Genomic DNA, 19,715 nt, shown 5'->3' with positions numbered 1-19,715 from the left:
AAGACTAGAACTGTACTTTATTGTGATAGGCTAGATCTTTGTAAGCCTGTCTGTGCTTTACCTCACTTCTCTCTTATATCTTAGTGAATTGGGAAAGAACCTTCCTGAACAATTCTGAATGCTATCTTGTTTCCCAGGACCTAAGGAATGTTTCAGCCTTTTAGCTCATATAACAGTTCTTGCCCATTTCCCTGATTCCCCTCATCTCCCTGATTCTCTATATTATCTAATTTTTTACATTCTCCATAGGTTGGCTATGGAGACCCCATGGCTGGTTAGCCCTTGGAGATTTCATTTTGCTACCAAATGTCTTTGAACAGGGGCCAGGAATTCTTGGCCTACATAGCAACTACAGACCTGTCTCAAGTCATCAAGGAACCAATGCATATTAGTGTTTGCAGTTTGGACCTGGTTTTTGTCCTGGGCAACTGTAATGTGCTTTGGTAATAAAGGATGTTTCCATCAGTCCACTACTGTGGTCAGATCTCTCTCTGATTGCCTTTCAATTTGCTGGGCAAGTCCAGTTTAGGTGCCTAGGCTTGGTATTATGGTGTTTATCTGAACACTCCTGATGAAGTGAGCAGAATCTTTCACATTCTGAATTCAGCCTCCTGTTTATTAGAACCAGGTGTCTTAATCACCCGTTTATTAAACTCAGGTCCCTACATCCTAAAGCTTCCCACAAAATGACCTCAGATTGGTTTCGTGCAGTAGTATCAGCTTATAAAGGAAGGGGCACTATGTCCCTTCTTCAGGAAGCTAACATGCCTCAGTGAATTCTGCACTTAGCAACTTTCAGTACTATTAATTACAGTATATTTCTGGATGCTGTTTTTCATTTCTCTATAGTCAGTTCTTGTCAATATTGATGGAGGTGATGAATGCCTTTTATCTGTGGGATTCCACAAGACTTAACGCTCTTTTTTAAAAAACTTTTATATGAAATTTCCCGGTCAAGTTATTTACTGATTTGGGATCTGGCATCATCAGTCTGCTGTTGTATGCAATTACACTTTTAGTCAGTCTCTAAATTTATGTAAATATGTAGATAGTAAATGTTACTACTAAGCACTTATTTTTAACAGCTGTTTTTTCGAACAAACAATAATGCCCTGGTTTACACGTGGTTTTATAATATAACAGTTTTATTTAGCACAGAGGGAATAATATCCAGCTGAATATCTGGGAATATCTATGGTAAGAAACAAAATAAGTCATAGTCTAAGTGTTAAGATCCAGATGTTGGACAGATACTGTTGGTTCTTACCAAAGTTAATTCAGTATGCTAGCTAATACTAATATCAATGGCAGGAAACATTCAAAAGAATGTTTTTTTTTTTAAAAAAAGGTTGTATATAGTTTATTTCTATAAATGCTATTTTCCACTTGTCTAGTCAAATTCAAGTCCTAAAAATAGATTAAACTACTAAATTATATTAAAGTAAAATAATTAAAAGTAGGATCCTATATGATGGGAACAAACTCATCCAATTTGATTTACTTTTGAATAACCATATATGAGAGTGAGTTTGGGGTAGTGGTTAAGGCACTAGGCTAGAAACCAAGTGATTGTAAGTTCTAGTCCTGCCTTAGGCACAAAGACAGCTGGACGACTTGAGGCCAATTACTTTATTTCAACCTTAGGAAGGAGAGAATGGTAATTTCAGAACAAAAACAAAAAAAAACCTTAGCTATGAAAACAGCAGGGACTAGTCCAGGCAGTCACCCTCAAAGGCATATATATATATGTAGCCAAGACACTCATCTCCAGAACAAAACGCTTAGCTGACGAACAACACCTAAAAACCGAACTACACACTCTCACCAATGTACTAACATCCAATGGATTCCAAAGAAATAAGATTACAAACCTAATCCAAAAAGAAACCCCCACTAAAATCCAAGACGAAGAACAAGAAAACGGCAAAGCCCTCCTCCCATACATAAAAGGCACCACAGACAGAATCAGTAAGATCCTCCATAAACACAACATCAAAACAGCATTCTGCACAAACAGAAAAATATCCACCATCCTTAGAAACCCCAAAGATAAAATTGAATTAGAAAATCAAGGAGTATACGAAATCCCATGCACCACTTGTCCCACCACATACATCGGACAAACCAACAGAAGAATAAGTGCACGCATTGAAGAACATAAGAACTCAGTCAAAAAAGAGGAACCAACATCTTCCCTGGTCCAACACCTTAAAGCCACAGGACATGAAATTGACTTTAAAAATACCAGAACCATTGCCAAAAGTGAACATTTTAATAACAGAATAATCAGAGAAGCCATCGAGATAGAAAAACGCCCACACAGCATGAACAAGCGAGATGATACCTCCCGCCTACCAGCCATTTGGAAACCCGCCCTTATTGACAAACGACTCCCTAACACAAAAAATGATACCAGACCCACACTCACAAAAACCACACAGGATGTCACCACCACACATCCACGCAAAAAGCAAACCCAAAGCCGCACCGATGATGAGGCACGACCACAAACCAGAAGCCAGACCAGAGCTGCATCATTAGCCACTTTAAAGCCCTCCAATCCATACATGAAGCAAACTGACACCCTCCATGAAAATGAGGCACGACCACAAACGCGAAGCCAAAAAATAGCAAGGCAGCCCAAAATCTTAAACCCCTCTGCAACTCAGACTAACCTGAGCACAACCAAACAGAACACTCCCCCAGCCAATCAGAGCACAGCCGACCCCCCAGCCAATCAGAGCACAGCCAACCCCCCAGCCAATCAGAGCACAGCCACGCCCCTAACCAATCAGAACACACCTCCACCCAATCAGAACACAGCCAAGCTCCCACCCAATCAGTTCATACCCCCACTGGCAGTTAAAAGGAAGAAACAGCTAAGACCACACATTGCTGCTCGAAGCACGAAGCTGAAAGCACCAGCCTGAAGATGACGAATGGGACTTCGTCGCCAAGACACTTCCAATTTTACGCGGAAGAAAACCCGAACAACCAAAGACCTACATACAAACACCCGCGAAAACCTCAGAAAATATATATATATATATATATATATATATATATATATATATATATATATATATATATATTTGTTTTCTGAGGTTTTCGCGGGTATTTGTATGTAGGTCTTTGGTTGTTCAGGTTTTCTCCCGCATAAAACTGGAAGTGTCTTGGCAACGTTTCGACGAAGTTTCATTCGTCATCTTCAGGCTGGTGTTTTCAGCTTCGTGCTTCGAGCAGCAAAAAAATCTGAGATTTTTTTTTTTTTTTTTTTGCTGCTCGTAGCACGAAGCTGAAAACACCAGCCTGAAGATGACGCATGGGACTTCGTCGAAACGTCGCCAGGACACTTCCAATTTTACGCGGGAGAAAACCCGAACAACCAAAGACCTTATATTTAATAAGATATTTAAATTCAGTATAAAAGGACAGTGTATCTTTATATTAATCAAATATAATATATTTTGTTAAAGTACTATACCTTGCAATAAAGTATATTGCTGAATTTACTTTGATAAATTAGTTTGAAGTAATAGCTTATTTTTAATAGCTGGGTTAAAAAGGCATTCAAAAAGATATATAGAATTTAAAAACACTTTTTGATGCTGACTGATCATCTTAATTCATTTTATAAATACACCTCTTTCATATTTTATTTTAAAGCGGAAAACAGCTGTTCTCCTGACCATTTTCAGTGTAAAACCACAAAGCACTGTATTTCTAAACTATGGGTGTGTGATGAGGATCCAGACTGTGCTGATGGATCTGATGAAGCAAATTGTGGTGAGTACTGTAAACAACTAATAGGAAATTTAATTTTTCCTATGATTTTCTTATTTATTCAAAATTGGCATATTTAGAAAAATAATATTATTGGCTATCAACCTGAAGAATCATTTTGCTTATAATGCCTTATGACATTTATTTATCTAATTGATATGGCCACCCATCAATCAGAAGATTGATTGTTTGTTGATTGATTATGACCTCATAGATTGATTCTTAGTAGAATAACAAAATAAGGGACCTTGGAGGACTTCTAGTCTGTTTCTGCCCTTAACGATTTGTCCCTAACTTCAGATCTTCCAATTGTGCACTCATTGCCACTGTAACTGAATTAATGCAACTTGCCTTTGATCATTTTCTTCTTCTCCTTACTTTCACTAACAGAAGAATATCAGATTATAATGTAATGTCATAATGATGTTAATACATTAAACATTCTGTTATTTACTGTCAAATGAATTCATAAATTCCATGAAAGATTGAGGATGACACATTTTGCTGCATTATTTCTTAGTGCAGTTTAATGCCAAAATAGATTGTTTTATCTAGGGGTGTTAATGGAGTAAAATTGGTTTATTCCAAAATTTATCTAAATTATACTGATACAACCCAGAAATTTAGTTTATTTATCAAAAGATTTAATCCAAAAGTTATTTTTTCTCTTTCTCTCCCCTTCTCCTTATAAAGTTTGCATTGTAGTATGGTTCTTTTTTTAGTATTTATTGCTTTTACTTCTGAAATGTTGTTTAAAATGTGATAACTGGTAATTTGCAATGCATTTTTCTTATTTACGGTCATGCATATTTAGAAGTATGTTAACAAAAATAGTATAAATTTTTGTGACAGATAAAAAGACATGTGGCCCTCATGAATACCAGTGCAAGAATAGCAACTGCATTCCAGATCATTGGCGATGTGATAGTCAAAATGATTGTGGTGACAATTCTGATGAAGAAAACTGCAGTAAGTAATGTCATAGCAATAGCACTTAGACTTATATATCACTTCACAGTGATTTACAGCACTCTCTAAGCAGTTTACAGAATCAACATATTGCCCCCAGCAGTCTGGGTCCTCATTTTATTGACCTGGGAAAGATGGAAGGCTGAGTCAACCTTGAGCCTGGTGAGAATTGAACTGCAACGCTCATACAATTGTAAATTTGTAAATCATTCTACCAAAAAAGGGAAAGCAGTTATAGTCTTGTTTCTGCTATTTTTAAAAGGCATTTATTTTACCTTAATACTTTAGATAAATTATTAATAATATTAAAGATAAAATCTGCTGATTATAATTTTCTATTTTAATAATTTATTTTTTCTAAAAATGTTCTAGCCTCATTAAAATATTATGGGCGCTTAAATAATTCCCAATTTTATAATAATTTTATGAAAGATTACAATTGAAAACATAAAAAACTAATATAAATTAAAAGATGTAAGAATAAAAATTTAAAAATTAGAAACTGCAGAAGAGATATATATATAAAATTTTCCCCTCATCACAAGAGTAAACAATTTTAATAATTTATCACCTTCTTTTAAAATACAATAAATTCTCTTTTCTTCCCATATCTCATCTCTTAACTATAAACAAAATCTTAAAACCTCATAATTCAATCCTACATAGCAAAAATTTTTTAAAGGTTCCTGAATATCTATTTTAATCTTGATTAAATAAATAAACTTAGGGGTTTTGTGTCTAATTTTTTGTTTGTTGGTATGGTAGCATAGAAACCAGGAGACTGTGAATTCTAGTTTGGCTTGAGGTGTGAAAAACAGGCTGGGTGACTTTGGGCCAATCACGTTCTCTCACTCCAACTGCCCTCATGGCTCATTAGGATTTTTTTTTTAAATCCAGTATATAAAAGATATCCAATTCACTTTTCTGGTTTGTTACTTCTATGTCCCTTTTAATTATTAACACATAAGCTGGTTTCATTGTATGTCCAATGTAATATCTTTTTCCATATCATTCTTGAAAGTTGTCATTTTTAAGCCCACACTCAAATCAAATCATTTCAATCTAGTTTGGTAGAGCTTGCTCATCTGTAACATCATTTACATTCCATCTGTTCCAGACGTTCTTAAAATTAACTTCTGAATCCATTATTCACAAATATCATTTAAAAAGTCTATTAACTATTAAAATAGTTTACTCCATTGTGTATTAACAAGGTGAGTTTAAGTATTCTTCTCATTTAATTGAAAACTTTAATTTATGCTAACAATTTCTAAGGTCCAACCTTTAAAGTCCCATCCTATCATGTTTCCCTACTCCTTCCCACCCTTTTCCCCACTAAGGAATCCAAAGAATAATAATTTCCCTACAGGAAAGATTGTTATAGTTAATTTCAAAGTTTTATTTCAAATCCATCTGGACCTTTAGTCTATTTTTAACTTTCCAAAATCAACATTTTAAATACCCTTTTGCTCTTTATTCCAAAAAGTATTTTTTTTAAAAAAAATAAAAATCTTAAACTTATACTTAAAACTTGTTTCATTAAGGAGGAGACTGATTCGGTAAATGTGATAAAAACTTGTTCTAAATGTTCTTAATATTTAAAAAAAACATTACAAAATTATTCAACAGAATGCTTGGTCAAGCTTTCTGTCTATAAAGGCTACATTATGATTGTGATCTTAGATGGAATTCCTCAATTCTTAGATGCTTGATTAAACTGACCATGGCTCCTGAAGTCTACTGTTGAGGAATGGCTCTCTGGAGTACATGTGGGCAGTCTCACAATCTCTCCTTTCTCCAGAGAATTTTGCCAGTCACAATTCAGCAATCCCCACCCTAAATTCCATCCCTGTTCCTTTACAGACATTTTGCTTGCCATGTCCTAGTACTTAAATCAATTCCTAATGTGTTGCCATTTTAATCTACAATAGCAAAAATATATTGATTTTTTTTTGCTAATATACTAAAATACATTATTATTAAAATTGCAGACAAAAGCCACTTCATCATACCTATACCGAAATCAGCTGAACTATACAACAATTTTGCCACATTTTTTGAAGCCTATAAATTATTAGAGGATATTCCAAAGTCTTTGATAAAATTCCTTATCAAAAGCTTTTGTGTTATGACTAAAGCAGTCCCGCCATTTTTTTTGGGGGGGGATTGCTAATTAGTCAGACAGAAAGCAGTATAGGAATAAATTAGCATTTTTTTTCAGTAGTAAGTAGAAACTCTCAAGGTTCAATGCTGAGACCAGTGCTTTTCATTTTGATCAATTATCCTAATTTAGGAGTAAACAGTGATCTGACATGGTTTGCAGAAGATACCAAACAATTCAATCAACAAAAATGGCTGTGAAAAAGTCTAGAAGGAACTCTTCAAATTTGGTCAACCAAATGGCAAATGCAATGTTGTTTAAAGCAGTATAAACACATGTACATTGGGGGACAAAGTAAGCTAATTCAAATATCAATTGATGTGGTTTAAAGTGCCTATATCTTATGTCATAATTAGGGTCATAGTGGATAGTTCAGTGAAATTATGGTGCAGCAATTGGGAACAAGGGAAATTCCACTGTAGAGTCCATTAGGAATTGGGCTGAAGTTTAAAAAAAAAATCCAACACTGCAATGTCCTTATATCAAGCTATGGTGCAACTATGGTTAAAGTAATCTACTGTTACTATAATAATTGGATAGTGTTTGTTATTGTTTTATAATGTTTTATTTTTTTGTAAATCACTTGGAATTTCTATGGATTGAGGCAGGATTTTATTGCAGAAAGAAATGACATAATATAAAGTGTCTGTGATGTCTTGGTTCCAGCAGATTGTTAGAATCCTTGTAAGGCATTTTCGTCATGCTTTTGGCATTCCAAGTCATTTATGTATTTCAGTTGTACAGGACATAAATTCCAGTTTTCCTCTTCCTAATTATAATCTATATGAAAAGGAACATAATGACTAAGGTGTTCGACTTAGACGCCAGTGACTTAGGTGTTCCCACTCGACTATAAGTTTCAGGGGATGACTTGAAGAAACATCTTTCAGCCCAATTCACCTCAGGGATAAATTAATGGAAAACCATGATTCTCTTAGGAATTGTGCTCAGTCCCTTTTCTTTCTGCTTTTAAGAAGTAAGAATTTTAGTTCCCTTCACTTTAAAATATGGTATCTATGATCTGTAGAAAGTGACTAGTAGAGGTTTCCCCCCCCCCCTCTTTTAAAGCATTAGGACTGGGAGCTATCAAGTGAATTTGATTAGAGGAAGATTTAAAGCAGGCAAAAGAAAGCAATTCTTTGCCAGAATCCATATATAACCTGAGGAATTCAACCATAAAATGTGACGATGGCCATTAATTTCTTGCTTTTAAAAAGTGATTGGATAATTCATAGAAACCAAATTTATCAAAGGCTGTCAGTTTTGAAAACTCAGTGTGATTTCTGAGTTGGGAACATTAAGCAGCAAATATCAGTTGTAGAGGAACCAGAGTGGAAGCAGAGTATTTATTCCTATATTGGATTTATATCCCACTGTTCCATCAAACGTTCAAGGCAGCACGCATAGCACCTCAGATTCCTATTTCTCCGTTCATCATTTATATTTCAGTAACAAGCAGGTAGTATGTTCCTGTTTAAGAACTGAGAGAAACAAGCAGTTGAAATGATTAGACTTTAGAGAATTTTTCCTTTTTTCAGAACCACAGACATGCACTCAGAAGGATTTTCACTGCTCAAATGGAGACTGCATGTCTGCAAGATTCTGGTGTGATGGTGATTATGACTGTGCAGATGGTTCAGATGAGGTAAAGTAGTATTTGGTTGTAGATTTCCAAATCATCTATTTTGTTACTTACTGGAGGTACATCATGAGGAATCAGGTAGTCATAACAGTGTAAGAAATCCAGAGGGAAGACTATAGGTCACATATACCATCTGCAAGGCATAAAAGATTACAGTATGCATTACTTTGGGCAGTTTACTTAGGAAAACCATAAAAACAACTTTCTGAATTTAAAAATCAGTGATTGGGAATTGGGAATTAATTGGGAAGGATGATCCCTGAATAAAAGTATGTCTTATTGTTTGGAGCAGAGACAATAATGGACAATAGATAGTAAAACAAAAACCATCACGCATACTGACATCCAATCTGTACAATAACCATGGAGAAAAGGTTGCCTTTGATGACATGCTCCAATCACGATACCTGGATAATGCATGAGTAGTGTGAATGGCCTTGTGTCAGCAAGTGAAGAGCCTGCACTTTGATTTCTAGATGCTTGGAGGAAGAAAAGACTGCATTTTAACAGGCAAAAATGAATAACTGAGAGAAAAGAAAACCAGGAAATATACTTCCCCTTCTTAATACTCTGTCCAAACACAAAAATAGGTGGTTTTATTTCCAGATAAATGAATGTGAGAAATATGATGAAAGGAGAGTTTATTTGTATTCCAATAAGGTACTTCCTAATAAGGGTATTGGGGAGGAGAAAATCTGGAGTGAGAGATAGTTGTGAATGGGTAAGTGATAAAGGACAAAGAGAAAAAGTAAAGAAGACGAATATAAATAACAAGAAAACAATGGTGGATTGGGCTCAAAAATAAACTATAATTCTTTACATCAGCACAACAGTCTTTACTTTTCAAAAGAAATCATAACATCTATTTAGGCAATACTATCATTAAATAAAAGGGTTTGTCCAGTGAGAAAGTGATGGGCTATAATGGTCCCTAGGACACTTCATTGCCAAGAAATAAAACCAGAATGAGAAGAGATAACTTCATGTTATAAATGCTATGTCATTCTGGGACTGTGGCAGCAAGACTTTAAAGAATACTTTTTAGCCTAAAATTGTTTTAAAAATGTAGGCAATTTATTTATTATTATTTTGTTTATGAAATTTCTATACTACCCATCTCAACTACAGTAAGTGACCCTGGGTAGTTTACAATCAAATACATGTTTATTTCTGATCAAATAAGCTTGCTGTTGCCCAAAAATTCTTTCTAAGCCCAATTGCTGGAAAATGTGAGCAATTCCAGAAACTTGCCCCATGAACATTATGTTTCAATGGCTAATACAAAGAGATAACTAAATCTATCAAAAACACATTTTAAAAAAGAATCTGTTGATTTATGGATATATAATGATTCAGAATTACTGGTAAAGACATGTGAACTGGACACAAACAAGAAATAGGCAGACCCACCTCCTACACTGGCTGCTCTGGAAAAGTAGGAGATCTGTTGTGATGAATTAGTAAATGTTATAGGAAAAATGCTAACAGATATGATTCAATTGAGATTAATATGTCCTTCATCTAAAGAAACAACAAGTTTAAGATTTAACCCTATAAGCACTGAGGGTATATGTATTTCCACTACTCAAAATATTACATGTGATACAACTGCCATCATTGCTCACTGCTTTGAGGAAAGGCAGAATATATATTTAAAAAAAAAAAAATAAAGAACAAAATAAATGTAATTATGTCAGTCTATCTTTTTACAGATAGTTATTTTTGTAACTGTTAAAAATATTGACAATTCTTATTGCAGTTGTAAAAATCAAAGAATTCTCCAATAACTTTAAGGCCAGCTTTTACTTGCAAATACATTTGATTGGTATTATATAAATTAAATTAGTTGCACTGTTTTTATATCAGAGATATTGTGACTCTGAGTGCTTAAAAGACCAGTTTCAGTGTTCCAATGGTCATTGCATAGCAGCAAAATGGAAATGTGATGGATATGATGACTGCATACTGGGAGAGGATGAGAAGAATTGTGAATCAGGTAACCATTTACCCATTATTAATTATCTGAATACTTATGCCATTATATGAAAAATAATATTAGATTTCTTGATAGATAGATAGATAGATAGATAGATAGATAGATAGATAGATAGATAGATAGATAGATAGATAGATAGAGACATATAGATATATAGATATATATTATCTGCAGCATGATTACCTAGTCATTCTCTTCCAAGCCTACACTGAGGCCTTACTGTTGATTTACAAAAACTTATTTATTTTAGGACAGGGGTGTCAAACAGGCCGGATGTGTCACATGCAGGCCATGCCCACCCCAGCTACTCAAAAGCAAAAAACATCACGATATGTCACGATACATCACGTGACGAGATTGAGTTTGACACCCCTGCTTTAGGGATTCAAAAACTTGCTGCAACATCTTCCAGTAATTCTTCATGGTTACAAGATAGTGAAGTAGTTTGGGTTAAGAAAAAGTGAGACTTTATAGCTGGGGGGACTCGAATCTAAATTTATCCAATCCTAGTTTGGTACCTTAACTGTTATAACACCTTGGCTCAAATTCTCTTCACTAGATTATGAGTTACCTTACATTATGTTCTGCTGTATCATTATACTTTCATCTTGATGTTGTAGTTTATTATCTCATAAGCATTTTTAAAATTATACCACATATCCATATCAATGTTTATTATATGTATATTAATAATTTGCACACTTATATATAATTTCAACATTTTTTCTGTGATTTTGTTTTGTTCTTGACATTCATCTGGGTTTGTTTTAATTGATATACCCATGTAAAAAGGAATCTATTTCTCACTATATGATCTCTCAAAGACAAGAATGGAGCCTTTTAATATAATTTTAGTGAAGCTGCATGCTTGAGGTCCAAAATTAATAATAATAACAATAGCAATGATAACAGTAATAATAACAATAACAATAATATAAAATTAAAAGTTAGAAGGGACCTTGGAGGTCATCTAGTCCAACCCCCTGCTCAGGCAGGATACCATTTCAAACAAATGGCTATCCAGTCTCTTCTTAAAAACTTCCAGTGTTGGAGCATTCACAACTTCTGGAGGCAGGTTGTTCCACTGATTAATTGTTCTAACTGTCAGGAATTTTTTTCTTAGTTTAGGTTGCTTCACTCCTTGATTAGTTTCCATCCATTGCTTCTTGTTCTACCCTCAGGTGCTTTGGAGAATAGCCTGACTCCCTCTTCTTTATGGCAACCCCTGAGATATTTGAACACTGCTATTATGTCCCCCCTCGTCCTTCTCTTCATTAAACTAGACATACCCAATTCGAGCAGCTGTTCCTTATATGCTTTAGCCTCCAACCCCCTAATCATCTTTGTTACTCTTCTCTGTACTCTTTCTACAGTCTCAACATCTTTTTTATATCATGGTGACCAAAACTGGATGCAATATTCCAAGTGTGGCCTTACCAAGGCATTGTGAAGTGGTATTAACACTTTATATGATCTTGATTCTATCCCTCTGTTAATGCAGCTTGGCACTTTTGGCTTTTTTGGCAACTGCAGCACACTGCTGGCTCATATTTAAGCCATTGTCCACTAGGACTCTGAGATCCCTTTCACAGTTACTACTATTGAGTAAGGTACCACCTATACTATAACTGCATTTGGTTTTTCTTGCCTAAATGTAGAACCTTATTTTTTCACCATTGAATTTCATTTTGTTAGATAGTTCCTAATGTTCAAGTCTGTCAAGATCCTTCTGTATCCTAAGCCTATCTTCTGGAGTGTTGGCTATTCCTGCTAGCTTGGTGTCATCTGCAAATTTGATGAGTTCCTCATCGATATTCTCATTCAAATCATTGATGAATATGTTGAAGAGCACTGGGCCCAGAACATTTGCCAGTTCCTTCAGAACCTAGGAGTGTAATCCATCTGGTCCTGGTGATTTGAACTCATTTAAGGTGGACAGGAACTCGCTTACCATTTTCTTGCCTATGTTAACTTGTGTTTCTAATCTGTTTTTTATGGTACTGTTTTTGATAGGCTAGACTGCTTTTTCCCTTTGTGTAAAGACAGATGCAAAAAACTAGTTGAATAGTTCTGCTTTCACCCTGTTGCTTGTCACCTTCTTGCCACTTTCTCCCACTAATGGACCAATTATTTCCTTAACTTTTTTCTTTTTTTATGTGTTGAAAGAAGCATTTTTTGTTATTTTTTTACTTTTGTCGCAAGCCTTAGTTCATTTTGAGTCTTAGTTTTCCTCACTTCATCTTTGCAGGCTCGGGCTATTTGCTGATATTCTGCCTTAGTTATGTGCCCATTTCCACTTTTTATGTTTGTTCTTTTTGTCTTTCAATTTATCAGAGAGTTCTTTATGCAGACATCCTGGTTTCTTTTGAGAGCCTTTATTTTTCTTCTTCATTGGTATTGTGCTAGACTGGGCTTTCATAATCTCACTTTTCAAAATTTCCCAAGCTTCTTGAGTTGTTGTCTCCTTGAGGATTCTCATCCACAGAATCCTTCCCAAGCTCTAAGTTTATTGAAATTAGCTCTCTTAAATTCTAAGACTCTAGCTTGACTATGTTCTATTGCTTGTGCTTGCATAATGTTGAATTCCAATATTGCATGATCACACACACCCCAGGTTCCTGTGGCTTCAACACCTTCTATCATTTCATCTCTCTTAGTAAGAATTAAGTCCATTATGGCCGATCTCCTAGTTCCCTTCTCTACTTTTTGGGAGATAAAGTTGTCTGCTAGGTTTGTCAGGAATCTATTTGATCTTCCACTTGGTGCAGAGTTTGTCTCCCAGTTGATGTCAGGGTAGTTAAAGTCCCCCATTACTATTGTGATTTGCTTCCTACATATCTTAGTTAACAGACTAGCAAAAAGTCCATCTATTTCCTCTGTTTGGTTGGGTAGCCTATAGTATACACCTATGGCAATGTCATTTTTTTCCCTTTTTATATTGACCCAAATGCATTCAGTTCTTAGAAACTGTTTTTGAATAAAACACAGCCTTAATATGGAAACATGTCATAATACACTTTCACATAGAATTGTACCATTGGCTTTTGGGAATCAAAATAGATTTGATACAGTGTATTTTAGGACCTTAAAATTAATATTCGAGTAAATTTTTAAAATATAGAGTCTTTGAATGCGAACTGACTGCATTTTTCCTAAATTGTTGCTGAGAAATCTTAAAAAACACTAGCAATTTAAATGATAATTCTGATTGATTCTATAGTATCCTTCCCTAAGCTGATAATTTTCTGAAACATTGGGCCACCTTTCCATCATGTCAGTAAGGTTGTGCAATGGTCAAGCCAACCTGGAATTGGATAATAATTATTATTCAATTATTCAAATAATTATTATTCAATAATAATGCAAGGTAACAGTTTGAAGAAAGATGTTATAATAATGTGTTGATTACAGATGAAAACAGTTCAAATGTACTCTGAGCAGTATAGTTTGTTTTTCCTCAATATTTAAAGAATGAGATTTGCACTCATGCAATTTTGAATGAAATAAATCTGTATAAAAATTATAGAAATTTGATCTCTTCTGAAATATTGATTTCCTTAAAGCCACTTATAAATGTATATAATGACAGAAATCATTCACAAACAGTATTTGTGTCTACATTTTACCATTCTGTTGTTAAAGTCCTAAGTGGATGTATGGGAAAAAAAATAAGAATATATACTGGCCCATATTCTTGACCATATTCTGTACATTGAGGGCCATTATCTTCTAGGTTTTTTAAGATAAGGTACACCCAAATATAGTATCTGCAATCTATCTATTAATCTGAAATTATGTTATTTCATTTGCCTGTTTTCAATGTTATGTCTTAAACAGCGCCCCCAACCTGCTCTTCAAGTGAATATGTCTGTGCCAATGGAGGCTGTATCTCAGCATCTTTTAGATGCAACGGAGAATATGATTGTCCTGATGGTTCCGATGAAGTAAGACATTAAATATCTTAATCTGATCCAAAGTTTTCATCTACAAGTTTAGAAACTTGAATTTAAAATAACAATACTGTGGAATAGCTTTTTAACTCAGGAATTTATCCATAAAACATAGGTCCAATGTTTAGTTTAATTCTGTATTTCAATAATAGCATTAATGTTTTCATTGATATAAGGAACAATTGTGTTCTTTTGATGATAGTCTCCAATTCTAGAATACTGTACATTAAAGATACACTTGGCTAATTATTTTTAAAGGCATTTAAATCCTTTTTTTACAATAAAAAATATTAGCTGGCTGGGTTGCAGATGTAATTTTTTCATTATAAGTGTATATAAATCCTTTCTTATTTTTATCTTTATTTTTTTAAAAAATGTTTATCCTGAAATAGTTTCATTTTGCCTATTGTTGCTTCCCAGTTACATGACTTTGTTTCCCCAAAATAATGCATTAATAAATAAAGGACAGTTTATAGAACTGTGTGGCTGATTGTTTTGTGTGTAAGAATCAGTGGGCATTATCTCATTGGTGTCTTGCAAAAAATAATTTCACCACTATATAAACTAGGAATTCATAGGTTATTTGATCTCTCTGTTCTGATTAATCCCCTGGATTTTCCTTCAAGATACCCTAATCTTCAAAATGTATTTATTGAGAGTATATGGAGATGAGGGTGAGAGAGAAAAGAATAAGGAATCTTTTATTGCCAAGGATCTTTTGAATATTGATTATTATTTACAGATGAAAATTGTGAATGTAACACTTTATATTCTGTGATGACATACTCTTATCAATAAAAAATACCAATGATTAAATTATTAAACTGGTTTTGTTAAATTCTAGTTGCTCCAATTATACTTCTGCTATCTTGATTGGCAATAATCACTGCCACATATGAATGTATATTTATACAGATGCACTGTGTAACAGAATGTAAAGAAGACCAATTTCAATGTAAAAATAAAGCATACTGTATACCTATCCGATGGCTTTGTGATGGAATTCAAGATTGTGTGGACAACAGTGATGAACTAAATTGTGACAGAGGTGAGAATTTTTCCCCATCTTTTCCTGGCTATTTTTATAGTTATTTGCTGAAAGTATATCCCATCTTTTGTCTAACCCAGGTTAGACAAAAATGATTTCCCATCATTTTTTCTCCTACAACTCTGTGAAAAAGTAATTGGACAAAGCCACCCAACAACATTTTCTATAGCTGTTGGTACAGTTTGTTTTTTGTCAAGATATAACATACAGATATGTTCTTTATACAGATCAGCCTTTCTACTGAGTTAAATAGAGCATCCTTTCCATTTCTCAAGTAAGATAATTTTTTAAAGCATTTAATCTTAGGAATTATCTACAAATAGTGCAGATGTATTATTTTCTACTCTAGAAAGGAAATTATGAAACCATATAAGTCAGATTAATTATATACATATAAAGTACAAATAAACAGAGTTATATTATCTCATACAGAATAGAGATAGATGTCTGATTATTGTAATTATTAATTTTTATGATATTTTATGACATTTATAGTTTAAAATACACTATTATAATTGATGTTGTGTATGTGGATATATACATGTATTCATATTCACATATACATTCCCAAAATATATGTACACAGTGTTCTTTTTAATTATAGCAATAATACTTATATAAAAATAGAATTCACAGATGATGTTTATCTAATGATATACTTGATTTTTTAAATTCTTTTGTATTTGTAATAATAAAAATATATTAACACATTTATATAATTGTAAATGTAGACTTATGTCAATAAATTTGTCTTACTTTCTATTCAACATTCTTTCCTCTTTAGTACTAATATTTCCCTGTAATAACAGCATTGATTAAAAACAAGCACATTACAGGTAGTCCTTGACTTACAACCATTTATTTAGAGACTGTTCAAATTACAATGACACTGAAAAAAGTGACTTATGATCATTTTTCACACTTACGATTGTTACAGCATCCCCCCAGTCACGTGACCAAATTTTGGATGCTTGGCAATTGGTTCATAATTATGTTTGTAGCATCCTGTGGTCATGTGATCAGCTTTTACAACTTTCTAGACAAGCAAAGTCAACAAGGAAGCCAGGTTCACTTTACAATCATGTTACTAACTTAACAACTGCAGTGATTCATTTAACAACTGTAGCAAAAAAAGGTCATAAGTGAGGCAAATTCACCCAACTGTCTCGCTTAGCAACGTAAATTTTGAGCTCAATTGTGGTCATAAATCGAGGACTACCTGTGCTCTAAGAAGCATTGAAGAAATCATACTGTTCCATAAATGTTGGAATAATACCATGAACAAACCAATATTACTGATGGCAGATGAGAAATGAGAAACACCAAAGCAGAAATAGATGAAATGGTCTTTTGAATTTTCATTTTTAGTTTTGCAGTAGTTTTAGTGAAAATGTCTAATGGTGGGGATATCAGTATTATTCTTACTTTTCTTCATGGAAAGAGGTACTAATAGACACTAGTAGTAGAGATTTATTTCTCCTCTTGAAGTTTAAACTAGTTAAGATGGCACTTTGCAGCTGGCCCCAGAATTTATTGTATCATCTTCAGAGCTATTCTCAGTGATTATCAGATAGTGGCTACTTTTCTTTCTTGGGAAGTTTATATAGAGTTTGTCAGGTGCCTTTTTACATATACTGAGAATTCTATATATACAGGGAATTCTACTTATGCAACCCTGCAATAAGTAGCAGGAACAACAGCATTTTAAGTGACTTCCAACATTGCATAATATATTTCTGGTACCACATTGCGATTGTCCTTTTTTTTTTTTCCTAGCAGCAAAATACTTTGACACAGATTTTAAAGGATATAGGAAACCTCAGGAAGAAAGAAATATCATTAACTCCCCTTTCCATTGAGGGATGCTTCCTTCTTCTATATAAGTTCAAAGTGAATCTGACCTACTGAAAAAAGCAATAAAAATATTCATAACAAACTGCAAAAAAATATTCACAATTCAGCTTCAAAATAGTAATAATAATATGACTATCAGGAATTACTACCAGCATGTTAGTAATACTTGATGCTTTTTATTTTAATTCTTGTAATGTTTGCAATTGTTAATAAAAACAATTGGTCATCTATCTTAATTCCATTCACTGCAGAGTTGCTTGTTGATATAGGTGGGGAGAGAGAGAGAGAGAGACAGAGAAAGAATCAAAATCAGTGGTAGGATTCAGCTGGTTTGCACCAGTTAGACAGAACCGGTAGCTAATTTTTGGTTGCCGAGGCCCAGAACAGACTTCTGGAAGCGGCATCCACATAGAAAACCGGTTGTTCACATATTTGAATCCCACTACTGATCAAAATTTAATAAAAATCTAAATACTGGGATGCCTGGCAAAAGAACCAAGTTGTCAATAATTTCCTAAATAGCAATAATGAGTTTGATCATCTTCTGGAGCAGTTAATTTGATGGGAGGGAAATTCTCGCCTGAGTCCTTCTTGCTACATCCATCTCTTTTGAATCCAGGTTTTCAAATTAGTATGCAAAAAGGTGTTTCATTATAGTGTTAATCAAACAGCAAGTTTTTTAGTTATATACATTTAAGGTGACATTTTTTTTACCCTTCTGCATTTGATCATTAAAGTACAGATGAAAGAATACATTCTATTTTATCTGGCACAGGTTAGTTTCATTGCATGCGAATTTATCATCTATTCCTAATGTGAAAGATATTATGAATTGATTATTTGAATGTTTTCCTGAAATATAAATGCTGCATTTGCATTATTTATGCATTTTTCATTTAATAAAGGAAATTGGTTTAGGATTTTTACTATAATAGCTAACAAGATTTAATAACTTTGATCTAAAAATGAAATAAATGTTTTTTTTCAAAAATATATTTCTGTAGGTGTCTAGATGGAATTTATTGTTGATTATGTTAATTTCAACTGACAAATTATATGAAGAGCATACATTTTTCATATTTAGCATTTCCATAGCCTGATACTATAAATAGCAATATTAAAACAGTATATTAATGTGCCTGATACTAGGGGTAATGAAAATAAAAAGCTTTAAAATAATATAGCACACCAGCAGTAACAGATATGCATTGAACACATGTTTATTTTAGAAATACAGTAAAATACATTTACTACAAATTTGAAATGCTCAGGTTCAGAATAAAATGTATATGGAAAGTTTTACTGTATTGGCCCTTTCCCAAGTTTCCAAGAATAAATTAATTCTATACATTTACAGAATCAGTTTTTCATAAAAGAAGAAGTGCTTCATTTAGCATAGGTAAAGCTTCTATGCTATATTCAATTTTATGTTTATGGCTTTCCACATATGCTTGCATTTTCCTTTTGTTGTTTCTCTTCTACTCCTTTATATTTGCTTCTTATCTTCCAAAATGCCAGTAGTTTTGTTCCAAATGTTATAGAATTTAGCAATGGAACATCAAGATGTATTGGCATGGAACTGTAAAAAATAAAAATTTGGTAATTACACTGATTATAAAGCAGCTTCCCTGGCATGTAAGAGTGACATGGATTTTCTAAATAAGCTAAACATACTTTTGGGAAGTTTGAGGCATCAATTAACATTTCAGCAAGAAAGGCTGTCCCCCTTTCTGATGAACAGATGCTTAACTTTGATACAACTACTGTTTGGAAGATCTTGTGGAAAGTCAACATGTGAAAGGCTGTGGTCCTGATAATATCGCTGGGCAAGTACTTAAGGAGTTTGCTGACCAACTGGCCTCTTTTCTTACAGACATCTTCAATCTTTTGTTGCATCAGATCATGGTTCCATCATGTTTTAAGACTGCAATCATTGTTCTGGTCCCCCAAAAGTCTATAATTACATGCCTTAATGATTACTGTCCAGTTGCACTCACTTCCATTATCATGAAATGTTTCAATAGATTTGTAAAGAACTATATTGTTTCATGCCTTCCTCCTACATTTGACTCATTACAGTTTGCTTATCGAAAAAACCTCTCAATAGATGATGCACTTTCTTGTGTGTTTCATCTTAGTTTGGCACACATGGAGGAGAAGAATACTCATGTGTGAATGCTGTTTATTGATCTTAATTTGACATTCAATCATTCCTCAGCATTTGGTGAATAAACTGGGCCTATTAGGCTTTAATGCTTCCTTACGTAGCTGGATACTTGACTTCCTTATTGATAGGTCCCAGTTTGTGCGAG

The 19,715-nt window shown here is 33.8% G+C and overlaps 1 protein-coding gene across 1 annotated transcript in view; it reads left to right on the top strand.

Annotated features, from left to right (window-relative positions):
• The window catches only part of LOC120314353 (low-density lipoprotein receptor-related protein 1B-like), a gene marked incomplete at its 5' end in the record, with an annotated part of 153,267 nt that overhangs the window by 63,690 nt on the left and 69,862 nt on the right, over nucleotides 1–19,715 (top strand). The window contains 6 exons of the mRNA XM_039357365.1: nucleotides 3,667–3,786; nucleotides 4,636–4,752; nucleotides 8,452–8,558; nucleotides 10,422–10,551; nucleotides 14,389–14,495; nucleotides 15,417–15,549. Of these exons, the coding sequence (XP_039213299.1) occupies nucleotides 3,667–3,786; nucleotides 4,636–4,752; nucleotides 8,452–8,558; nucleotides 10,422–10,551; nucleotides 14,389–14,495; nucleotides 15,417–15,549 (714 nt within the window). The remainder of the gene's footprint in view (nucleotides 1–3,666; nucleotides 3,787–4,635; nucleotides 4,753–8,451; nucleotides 8,559–10,421; nucleotides 10,552–14,388; nucleotides 14,496–15,416; nucleotides 15,550–19,715) is intronic.

Source organism: Crotalus tigris, unplaced genomic scaffold (genome assembly GCF_016545835.1).
Source record: "Crotalus tigris isolate CLP2741 ecotype Arizona unplaced genomic scaffold, ASM1654583v1 scf7180000018897.258386, whole genome shotgun sequence".
In the NCBI taxonomy this organism is placed as follows: Eukaryota; Metazoa; Chordata; class Lepidosauria; order Squamata; family Viperidae; genus Crotalus; species Crotalus tigris.
This window is presented reverse-complemented; position numbering and strand designations above follow the sequence as displayed.